This window comes from Physeter macrocephalus, chromosome 9 (genome assembly GCF_002837175.3).
Source record: "Physeter macrocephalus isolate SW-GA chromosome 9, ASM283717v5, whole genome shotgun sequence".
In the NCBI taxonomy this organism is placed as follows: domain Eukaryota; kingdom Metazoa; phylum Chordata; class Mammalia; order Artiodactyla; family Physeteridae; genus Physeter; species Physeter macrocephalus.
In genome coordinates, this window is record NC_041222.1 from 101,785,212 (window position 1) to 101,797,236 (window position 12,025).

The 12,025-nt window shown below is 34.8% G+C and overlaps 1 protein-coding gene across 1 annotated transcript in view; it reads left to right on the top strand.

Annotated features, from left to right (window-relative positions):
- FBXO8 (F-box protein 8) overlaps nucleotides 1–12,025 on the top strand; it is a 39,742-nt gene that overhangs the window by 12,074 nt on the left and 15,643 nt on the right. The window contains exons 2-3 of the mRNA XM_007113689.4: nucleotides 3,729–4,065; nucleotides 6,500–6,626. Of these exons, the coding sequence (XP_007113751.1) occupies nucleotides 3,737–4,065; nucleotides 6,500–6,626 (456 nt within the window). The 5' untranslated portion in view covers nucleotides 3,729–3,736. The remainder of the gene's footprint in view (nucleotides 1–3,728; nucleotides 4,066–6,499; nucleotides 6,627–12,025) is intronic.

Below are 12,025 nucleotides of genomic sequence, written 5' to 3' on the forward strand. Positions count from 1 at the left end.
ATCAAACTCTTAGAGGAAAACATAGGCAGAACACTCTATGACATAAATCACAGCAAGATCCTTTTTGACCCACCTCCTAGAGAAATGGAAATTAAAACAAAAATAAACAAATGGGACCTAATGAAACTTAAAAGCTTTTGCACAGAAAGGAAACCATAAACAAGACCAAAAGACAACCCTCAGAATGGGAGAAAATATTTGCAAATGAAGCAACTGACGAAGGATTAATCTCCAAAATTTATAAGCAACTCATGCAGCTCAATAACAAAAAAACAAACAACCCAATCCAAAAATGGGCAGAAGACCTAAATGATTATTTTTCTAACTCATTATTCAGAATTTTACTATAAGGAAGAGCTTGCCTTTCTTTATGTAATATTTAGTGATCATCGGTGTAGACTCACTCATGGATTTCTTTTTTTTATGTGATAATTGAAGTATCATTCAATAAGTTTTACTGAAATGCTCATCATTTTCACTCTGTGAAAATATGGTTTTGTCAAAACAAATGAGCTAACATTTTATTATTAGCTGTGAAGTGCACTTTATATGTAATATTTAATACAACAGCCCTCTGAGCTATATGTATTACCACTATATTATATGCAAATTATCACCTTAAATATGAGGAAACCAAAGCTTAGACTAGTCACGTAAATTCCCCAAGGTCCTGTAAGTGCTCATCAGTGAAGTCAGGATTTGAACTCAAGTCTGTTCAACTTCAGAGTCCACAGCACTATGCTCCCTCTGTGACTTGCTTCACAACTTCTGTAGTGGATCGCATGTCTTTTTGAGAGTTTTATCACTTTTCTGACAGTTCTATCCACATCCCACACCACTATTACCCTAAGGAAGACTGGGAGTGGGGTGGAACACTGTAGACACCCTTTGCTTTCTCCAAAGGATAAATATGTGATAGGAATCCTTCTCAAGTGATTTATCATACTGTGTTCTTGCTCCGTATCAAGAACTGCTTTAAAGGGAAAAAGACATCCCACAAGGGGTAATTTGCAGTATTATTTAGCAGCAGAAGAATAGAAAATGCAGTTTTCTTTGTCTGAATCATGTGTAGATGAGCCTCAAACCTCCACCCTCCCCATCATCTTTTTTTAATCCTAAGAACCAGCTGTTGGCTTAACCTCTCTTCTACCTGCTGGATGCTTTCCGAATCACTTTCTCCAGTGCTCCATTTAAGTGATCCCCATTAAAGCCCAGAGCCTAGGGAAATCACCCTGGTTCTGTGTTCCCTAGCAACACCCCTGAGAGCAATAACAGCTGCCTAACCGTATGCCACTAGAAAGATGTTGTAGGGAAAGTACATACAAAATTGATGTTAAATGCCTTAAATCTTGAGACTTCAGACATCACAGTCACCCTGTTTGATTATTTACCTTTAGTGCTGCAAATGCAAAAGAGAAGAATAAATATAATTATCTAAAATGACAACAGATATACTGGGTGAGCTTAGCAATCAATTCAATTTCTAGATATTTTCTTGCTAAGATAAACAGAGAAATGGCTATGATAAAAATTTTAAAATGTTTATGAGTCTTTTGTGTCAAAATTAAGTTGTACTTATGTTGTAACATGACATAGCATATTTAAACATTACGGGAACTTATAGCTCTTTACAAATTTTTGTTGATATTCTGTATTTTTTTCTGTGTTAATTTACTGTCTGTAGTTTTGCCTTTTCTAGAATGTCTTGTAATTGGAATCACATATTACATAGCATTTTCAGATCAGCTGCTTTCACTTAGTAATATGCATTTAAGTTTCTTCTATATCTTTTCATGGCTCGATAGCTCATTTCTTTCTAACACTGAACATTCCATTGTCTGGATGTACCACAGTAAATTATCCATTCACCTGCTGAAGGACAACTTGATTGCATATAAGTTTTGGTAATTATGACTAAAGCTGCAGGTTTGTGTGCAGGTTTTTGTGTGGACATGAGTTCCCAACTTATTTGGGTTGATACCAAGGAGCATAAATGCTGGACCATATGGTAAAAGTATGTTTATTTTTGTAGGAAGCTGTCAAACTGTCTTCCAAAGTGACTGTACCATTTTGAATTCACACATCCTTACCAGCATTTGGTGGTGTCAGTTTGGGATTTCAATCATTCTAATAGAAAATAAGAATTTAATTATTAATAGCTTAACCACTACTTCAGGAACTGCTACCATTATGGTAGTATGTGTCGTAGGGAGGAAAAGTTACTACCTTTGTGGTTTCTTTGCAAAAACAAATTTCCCCACATTTAAAAATTATTAATATGTTCCTTCTCTCTGTATCCTCCCTCCCGCATCTCTTTATAGCTTAAGCTTTTGGATTTCCAAGCAGTTCAAGTAAGGACAAAGAGTGAAAAATTATCCTGGACCGTTTTTTCTGTTTTAATCAACAAGTAGCCTGTTACAGTGGCCATTATCCAACAATTCAATAAATATACATGCCTTTTTAAATACTGAAAAAATTATCTGTGACATTCTTTGAAATTCTACTCAATTTTCAAATTATTCCTAATAATTTTCAGAATTTCTGGTCACCAATGGGCTTGGGGAGGGGTTGCTTTTTTATTTTTTGCTTATTACTCCTTATTGTAAGCAGCCAATTAAAACAAAACCATATTTTAAGATTAGGCCACGCTATGAAATTTATTTTAATGATTTTGAACAAAAATCCATTTCTTCCTCCAAATTTTTAAAACATGCACGTCCCAGTAGTCAACTTGGGCTTTTAAAACAAGAATATTTTGTTTGTAAAAGAGATCATGAAAATAATTATTTGTGTTAGTTAAAAGCTCATCCTGATTTCATTTTTCTCAGTGAATTTATTTGCCCAGGAAAACTTACTTATTTGCAAAACCAAGTGAAATAGAAAGTCTAGGCCAATAGTCTTCTAAATATTTGTGTGTGAGGAGGTCTGATATTTGTAAGAGATAAATGTAGAGCTACTTTGTTTGGAGGTCAAGTGGAGAGAGAAGAGACTAGAGCACTCCCATCCCTTCTCCTGCCTTTTCCCAGGTACCTCTGAGGAGTCCATAGGGCTCCTGGAGAAGAAATGGAAAATTAGTATAAATTATGATTTGTATTTAAAGCAGCAACAGAACCAAATAGTCATTACTGAGCTCTTTATCATGGAGTCCTACGTGTCTAATTTATAAGGTTTCTGAATTATACTTCAGGGCCTATGTTACATTTTATTACAGCCTACAGCTTAAGAGCAGACTGGCAAGAATGAAACGGAAAGCCTGTTTCACAGCTGTTATGCATCTGGGAATTTGGTTAAAAGGGCCTAGCTTAGCTTAGCTTAGCCTGGGTTGTGATAAAAAGCAGGGTGTACAGGTCTTTTAAGTGAAGTCCTGTGCCCTGATCAGAGTTGTATTTAATACTGGCCCATACGTCCACATAATTATAATTTGTAAGAGTCTTTAAGACGTCAGTAACTTTTAAATCTTACCTTGTGAAAAATGATTATGTCACCTGTGGACTTTAAAAGTGGTTAGCAAACTGAGATAAAGGTGATAATCAAACTAAATAGTTCTCCATCCAAGTTTCATACTTACTATGTTCCAACTATTTGTAATTTCCTACTCCATTTAATATGCTTTAATGAGCAATGTTAATTCTGATAAATGAATGCTTCATGTAGACTTGTTGTACCACAGGGAAAGGTGGATTACTTTTTTAATGTCGCCTTCTTACTCCATTCTGGCTTTCTCCCAGGCTTGCAGATGGGTCAGGGGCTGTGGAGAGTGGCCAGAAACCAGCAGCTACAGCAGGAAGGCTACAGTGAGCAAGGCTACCTCAGCAGAGAGCAGGGCAGGAGGATGGCTGCCAGCAGCATTTCTAACACCAGTCATCGCAAACAAGTCCAAGGGGGCATTGATATATATCATCTTTTGAAGACAAGGAAATCGAAAGAACAGGAAGGATTCATTAATTTGGAAATGTTGCCTCCCGAGCTAAGCTTTACCATCTTGTCCTACCTGAATGCAACTGACCTCTGCTTAGCTTCCTGTGTTTGGCAGGACCTGGCCAATGATGAACTCCTCTGGCAAGGGTAAGTTCAGCCCGCCATGTTTGATCCAGATAGCTCTAAGTAGAATCTTGCCTACAGGTTGTGGGTTTTTTGTTTTTTGTGTTTGTTTGTTTGTTTTGGGGGGGTGGGTTGGTGCTGCTTGTTGGCATAAACTTTAACTGGTGAATATTTCATCTACTTTTTATATTTTCTAACCACTATTTGTTCAGTGAATTAGGCAAATATTAGAAAGCAAAGAGATAATCTACTTGCTGAAGTGAAAGTAGACTGTAGAAATTTCAGCAGCTGTTTTACCAGGTTAAATTTAAGCTATAAATCTAAGAACTTGTGGTGCAATAGAATCTATGGAACCTAAGTTACTCCTTAATAGATTGTATACATGAGTCATGAAAATGAAAGAATCATTGAATCTTGGGTTTTCTAGCATTCTTTACCAAAGTCTATTTAAGTCTCATTATTTTAAAATGAAACTTCTGAACAGAGCAAAACATGTCTAAAAACAAGTTTTTTGAGACTTTAAAACCATTTTTCAATGAAACTCTATGGAGAGAATCAATTATCTAAATAGCCAAACTTTAGTAAAAATGTATTACCAACAATGACATCGGCCGTGGCTCACGGGCCTAGCCGCTCCACAGCATGTGGGATCTTCCCGGACCGGGGCACGGACCCGTGTCCCCTGCATCGGCAGGTGGACTCTCAACCACTGCGCCACCAGGGAAGCCCAACAATGACATTTTAAACTCAGGCTTCCCGATGCTACAGAATTATAGTATTAATTATGTAGTTCATTTCTCAACCTTCAAATAGCTAAAAATCATCAATATCATCTTGTTATTCTTCCCTTGTCTTGTCATAATGAAGTTACTGTGGAAGTGAGAGGAAATTCTGTTAGTAATGTTTAAAGTATAGTTATTAATCTTTAATTGTTCAGTGTAAGAGGAAAGAAAAGTACTTTAAAACTGGCTCACTTTTATTTATAACCTCTTTTCTACACTTTAGTATTCCCATCAAACTTAATTTATGATTCTATATTTGAACTTTGTAGAAGAGTTTATTTCTATGCTTATATGAACTCAATCAAAATGTAGTTTTCATTTGGGATTTAAATTTGGATTGTTCATTTTTAAAAGAAATGCTTCCTTTAGTGTTTACCACATAATTATGCCTATACATCTGATGCTTGGATTTTTTTTTCTTAGTGATAAATTAAAGGCTAGCTTAGTTTTTAGTTTTTTGTTTTTTTAATTTGGATGTTGAGAGGTTCTGTTGCTTTCATGTAGCTTAGTCATAAAATCAAAAGCTATGGGACTAGATTAAAGAGACTGCTAAAATCTTGATAATTTTCTAAACAAGTTACTAAACTCATTGTTAACGAAATCAGTGATTTCATTTGGTTGGTAAAAATAATGCAAGGATATAAATTAACTATTAAGAAGATATTCCCATATAAAATTAGATATTTTACCCACTATCCTCAGAAATTTTGATGTTACAGGCTGAGACGGTAACTTTTTTGTTTTCTTGTAAGCTGTGTGTGTGAGAAAAGAAGGAAGTTTGAGCCAAAAATCAATGATGAATATCAGAAAGTGAAACTATGTTTCACATTCTGGATGAGTACATCCAGAATTTCCAGGCATTGCAATAAGATGAAACGTTAGCTTTCAAACAACAACCAGTAGCTAATGCCTCAAACAGAGTTGGAAACAGGTATACCAATGTGTAGAAACAGTGTGTTTTGAGGTATGAACCATTAGCATTTTAAGTATTACCGATTTTGTAAACAGTCATATATAGCTGTGATAGTAAAGAACCAGCGTTTTGAAGCAGTATCTTAAAAACTGCTAAACTTAATGTTGCAACTTTTCATTTAAGTATTGAAGTTATAGCATTACGGTTTCTCCCTCTGCTCAGCAGCCTTTCTCCTTCCACCAATTCAGTTATATTTCGCAGTAGAGCACACAGTTGCTTAATTCTGTTTAAACGCTTGGTTAGGATTGCAAACTCAGGAGGAAGCTCCTTGGATTCAGATCAAGCTGTGTTTCCCTGGGCAGCTTTTTTGTGGTGTCTGTTTCTTTATCTGTAGCACCACATCATGAAGACTGAGCAAGTTAATGCTTTAAATAGCGCCTAGCATCTAGTAAGCACTTGGTAAATGTAGGCTATCATCATCATCATCATTATTTACATTTAACTTCAGTAGGACTCACAAATATTACTAGTCTTTGTAACTCATATTTATGAAGTGCTGTCAAAATTGCTAAATTGAAGGCATTTGTCTATCTTACTCTGGCAAACAAATAAAACAAGTATAAAAGTAAACATTTTATACTTTAGAGCTGTAAAATCCAATTTTATGTTATTTCATATCACTATTTTATCATATACATACATGTTTAGCTTAGAAAAATTCAATATAGTCATGTTTTCGCATCTGATTTTATCTTACTTACAGGTTGTGTAAATCCACTTGGGGTCACTGTTCCATATACAATAAGAACCCACCTCTAGGATTTTCTTTTAGAAAATTGTACATGCAGCTGGATGAAGGCAGCCTCACCTTTAATGCCAACCCAGATGAGGTAAGTGAAGAATTTGAATATTTGTAACAGTTGAACTTTATTGTTATCTTGCTGCAGCTTTCCAACATAATAAACTTGCAAGTAAATTACAAGTCACTGAACATGACTTTTCAATCACTGCAAAGCCCGGGTTTGAAGTTATTGCTATGTGACTTAGTCATTTCTTTTTACCTTACCATGTCATGTTCTAATCTTGCTACCTGCTCACTTTGTATGGCAGCTTCCATGACATATATGCAGCCCGCCACTGGACTTGGTTGAGATACTACTACATTATAAGTCGCGAGCACAAAATATGTTCATCAGACTTTATCTGCAGCATTTTCTTTGTTTCATCATTTCCATTTAGTAACAATGCTATTTTTATCAGAGATGATCACAAAGGATATTTTTCTAGTTTGCGACACATCAAAATGTCTTTAAATAATGCCTTTAACAATCTAATACATGATGGCATAGAAACAACTTATAGATTCTGTTATAAAACTGAATAATTTTGCATGAATTCTTTAATTCTTCTTTCTTAAGACAATAAGCAAACAGAAATAGAGAGCAGGGAGAGTGGGAGAAGCAAAAAGAACTGTTTGAAATTAATTATTTAATTATTTCTTAACATAACATATGAGTGATCAAAATGTAAAGACAATTCTTTCTCTGATTCCCCCTTACCCCTGTTCTTATTTTAATATATTCTGGAAAGATTCAGAGTTTCAGAAATGTTTAAGTATCTACTAGACTTACTCTGAGAAATCTAATAGAAATTATGTAACACTCAGAACTAATACTTATGGGTGGATCATTTTCTATGGAAAAATTTATCTGGCAGTTATTTTAATTTAATTAATTTTCAAAAACCCACTTTCTTCATTTGTTGTAGAGGTATTAAGGACTCCCTAGTTACCTTAATATTAATATTCTTTAATTAATATTAAAGAACTACTGATCTTATAAATATGCACATAATACAAATGACATTTTGAAATTAAATTGACTTTTGCTTATTATATATGATTTCTCTGTTAACTTTTTCTTGTACATGAATAAAAATATAACACTGCTACAAAGGTTTACTAATACATATACATCATCAGTTAAGTCTTAGCCCAAATACAACAAAGTATGTGTTATAAAGCAAATATGTTATACGCAACAAATATGTTATATTTGTTCTCTTTCACCAGTTTTTACTTTCAGTGAATAGAAGACTGATACTTTTAATGAAAGTAGAATGATTTATAAGAAGTTAAAGTTCAAATTACACATTTGAAACCAACATAATATGGATGTTGCTTATTAAAACAGTTATATGACTAGCGTTAGAAGAAGAAATATTTTGCATCAGTATCTTGAGTTAATTGAATGATGATTACTGGAGAAGAACTGGGGCAGAGTAGTACGGTGTTTTACTCCAGATACGCAGGAATCAGGAAAGGCAGCTATTACGGGCCCTGTCTTATGCCCAGTTTATCAAGGCATACTGGCTCCAGTCATGAATTAACACCAATGTTGAGTAAAACTGTCATCTTCAATTCATATCACTTGCAAATGTTACATTCTAAGGAAGGTGTAACTTGGTAAGTACTGAGTTATAGATTTTCAAAGTCAGACAGGTTGGGTGTGACTGCTCATATTGATTATGGTAAGTAGTCATTCCTCGCTAAAGGAGTACCAATTTTTAAACAAGTTATAAAGCATCCTTATTATGTAAAGATGAAACTGTAGACAGGCCCTTATATACTAGAATATGATGTGGGTAGTTTTAAATATCTAAATTGGAAAAGCTAGATGTCAAAATATGTTTCCATCTTTGCAGCTACATATATCAGACTATAGAGTTCTTGTGACACCTCCTCTAGAGTGTTTGGGCGGTGGGGGGCAGAGAAAAGAGGCAAAATTAAAGTCCTCTTTTTATCTGGCAAAAAAACATTTAAAAATTTAAGTCAAATATTTACTTAAAGAGGGGATTCAATTTACTAATTAAAATGAGATTTTTAGATCTTCAGATTTTTACTTATCCATCCTACCTACCATTGTATTTGAGAGTTGGCTGTATTTTTTTCTTTACTCCCTGGCCTGATTCGAGGATATCCTGGAGCACTCCAGAAGTATTGAATTTACTGTTTTGGAAGGGGCACATACTGCTGCCAGGCGGCATGGAACTGAACCATTCAAAGTGACTTTTGGTTCCAGAATTCTGCTTCTATGCTTTTATGAACATCAGTAGCTCAGCAAGCAGCTGTCGCCTAATAACAAAATAGAATTCTCTCTTTACCAGAATATACTTAGGACATAAATAGGCGTGGAAGGACATTGAAGTACACTTGTAGGTGCAGGGAAATGAAAAGTATTTTGATAACTATTCCACACTTGCTTTCATTGACTAATAAATAATCAATATCAATTTGGTTGTTTATCCAACCAAAATATAATTGAAAGATTATCCTAATAGGTGTTTTTATATAGAACTTACCTACAATGAGTCATACTTTAGCCAGGTCTTAGAATGACTCTTGCCATGATTTTTTAGTGCTAGCAATCAGGAAGTACTTTATGGAGGTTGATTTTTTTTCCCCCTTACTGGAGCACTGTCGTCAGATGTGTTATTTGGGTTCATTTAAGCCTGAGAAGTAAATTATTTTTGATGATATGTTTAAATGTAAGTGGTGTTTATTGTAAGTACCTGAGGTAAGATGTATATAATTGTTCAGTATTGTAACAAGTCTACTTTTCCATAATTTCTAGTTCTGTACTTAACATTTTGATAGCAAGCATCATTAAAATATTATAAAAATAAGAATACTTACAGCCACAGGGAACGAGATTCTCCAAAGGACATCGTTCATGTCACGGATATGGGTAACCAAACTCCACAGCAGCTGCTGGCAGTGGCTTATGGGGTGGGGGAGAACTTCCGCACAGTTTTTGGTACGATTGTCTAGCACGCTGCTGTTATATGCATGACATTGTGATCTCAGCTGTATGTAAAGTCTTGATCTTATGCATGAGCTTGTGTACTTTGTGGCAGGTGACCACATTCTAGTAAAGGAATGTGCTAAAAACCATCTGTTTACATTAGGCTGTATTTCCCCTGCATGTACAAGTTACGTGTGTGATTTTATTCCACAGCAGTATTATAATAAAGTAATTTTACTTATCAACCAGTAAGTTATATTCCCTGTGCTCCATTTAGTATTAAACTTTATCTTGACCTAGTTATTTTTAAAACTAGAGTTTCTGAAATTGGTAGTGAATGTGGTTTAACTTTATATTATAGGTTTATTTTTATTCATATTTCTATAAATATGTTTATAAATTTTTAAAATTATATCCTCAATGGGGTCAGGTAAAAGAAGTCTTTTTTAAAACTATGTAAGCACATTTTTCCTGTGTTCATATAGAAAGACCCACATGCATACAATTGTATGCATTCTATTAGATTGATCTGGAATAGAATCTATTAGAAGAAACATTTTAAATTTGACCTAAGCATATGTTTTAGATGGAAATGTATGCACAAACTATTTTTGAGATATCGTCTTCTTTTGTTGTTGGACCAGCTAAAATATGAACAGGAAATTTGGAGGAGTTCTCCATTATAGGAAAGAACTCAGGTGTTTATACTCAGATTTTACAATATCTCATATATTAAATCTTACTTTTTGCTCCAGTATACAGCAGCAAAATGTTCATTGCCATTACTTCATAGCATAGAAACAATGAAGAAAAATAACCTTCGTTCCTGGAGATACAAAACCCTGATATCATCAGGATTTACACGTTTCCCAAATGTATTCTTTGTAATAATTATTCCACAGGATAATGGACATAGTCAAAGGATTTCCCAAGTCTAATAAATTTGACCATGATAGGTTGTGATTAGTTGGCTCATTTACAGAATAACTTGCCAAAGCCTCTAATATACTGATGCACATTGTGACGATCTAAGAGGAGGGTATTGTATGCCGTATTATGCAGGTTTATTTGACATAGTGTCTTTTTGGAAGGTGGGCGGGGTGGGGGGAGTATAAAGTAACATTCCAGGGAACACATTCTGAGATATGCTAGTGTAGATTATCTGCAGTCTTTCCATGTGTAAATGAATATGTGTTCTTAAATGAATAGACACCTGGCTTGAATGATTGAAATATCCTGTTGTTCACTGACAGCTACCTGATGTTTATTTTACCTGTAATCTTCTTTTTGTCGAAAGTCTATGGATCTATAATTATTTGTTCTCTTTCCTTTGGTCTGAGAGTATTAATTACAAAAAGATAAAATAAAACAGAGTTGAGTCTTGACAACCAAGAGCTTTATTCACGTTCTGTATTTTGATTGTAGTCTAACATGTTAAGGAAAACGTTAGCTTGGAAAGTAAGAGTAGGACAACAAACCTGATAACAATATGTATTCAAGTAACTACATGTAGACATTGATTAAGTATCCGTGTCTAATAACTTGGAACAGATCATTCATCATTATATTCTTGGTATCTCGTTCTCTACACTAACTCTATTATGTCTCCTGAAACACAGGAGTATTCCCAGGGAAGGTTGACAGGCTGCTAGATGCTTTTTAGTTTGGCAAACGTACTGCCTTTTGAGGTTTTATCCTTAGTTCTACAGGTCTAGAAATTTGACTTTATCTTTCCACCGAAATTAGATCAGTCTCTCAGGAATAAACTTAAGCTGTAGATAGTAGAACCTGAGCCAGGTTGACAATAAAATGGGTATACTTTGAACAGTGCCTCATAGCATGAAGAAAGAGAGAATGCCTAAGTTCTTAGCTAATATTATAAACTAAAATATATCTAGGACCTAAATGTAAGGCCAGGCATTATAAAACTCTTAGAGGAAAACATAGGCAGAACACTCTATGACATAAATCACAGCATGACCCTTTTTGACCCACTTCCTAGAGAAGTGGAAATAAAAACAAAAATAAACAAATGGGACCTAATGAAACTTAAAAGCTTTTACACAGCAAAGGAAACCATAAACAAGATGAAAAGAAATGCAAATCAAAACTACAATGAGGTATCACCTCACACCGGTCAGAATAGCCATCATCAAAAAGTCTACAAACAATAACTGCTGGAAAGGGTGTGGAGGAAAGGGAACTCTCTTGGGACTGTTGGTGGGAATTTAAATTGATACAGCCACTATGGAGAACAGTATGGACCGTTCCTTAAAAAACTAAAAATAGAACTACCATATGACCCAGCAATCCCAGTACTGGGCATATACCCTGAGAAAACCATAATTCAAAAAGAGTCATGTACCACAGTGTTCATCGCAGCTCTATTGACAATAGCCAGGACATGGAAGCAACCTAAGTGTCCATCGACAGATGAATGGATAAAGAAGATGTGGCACATATATACAATGGAATATTACTCAGCC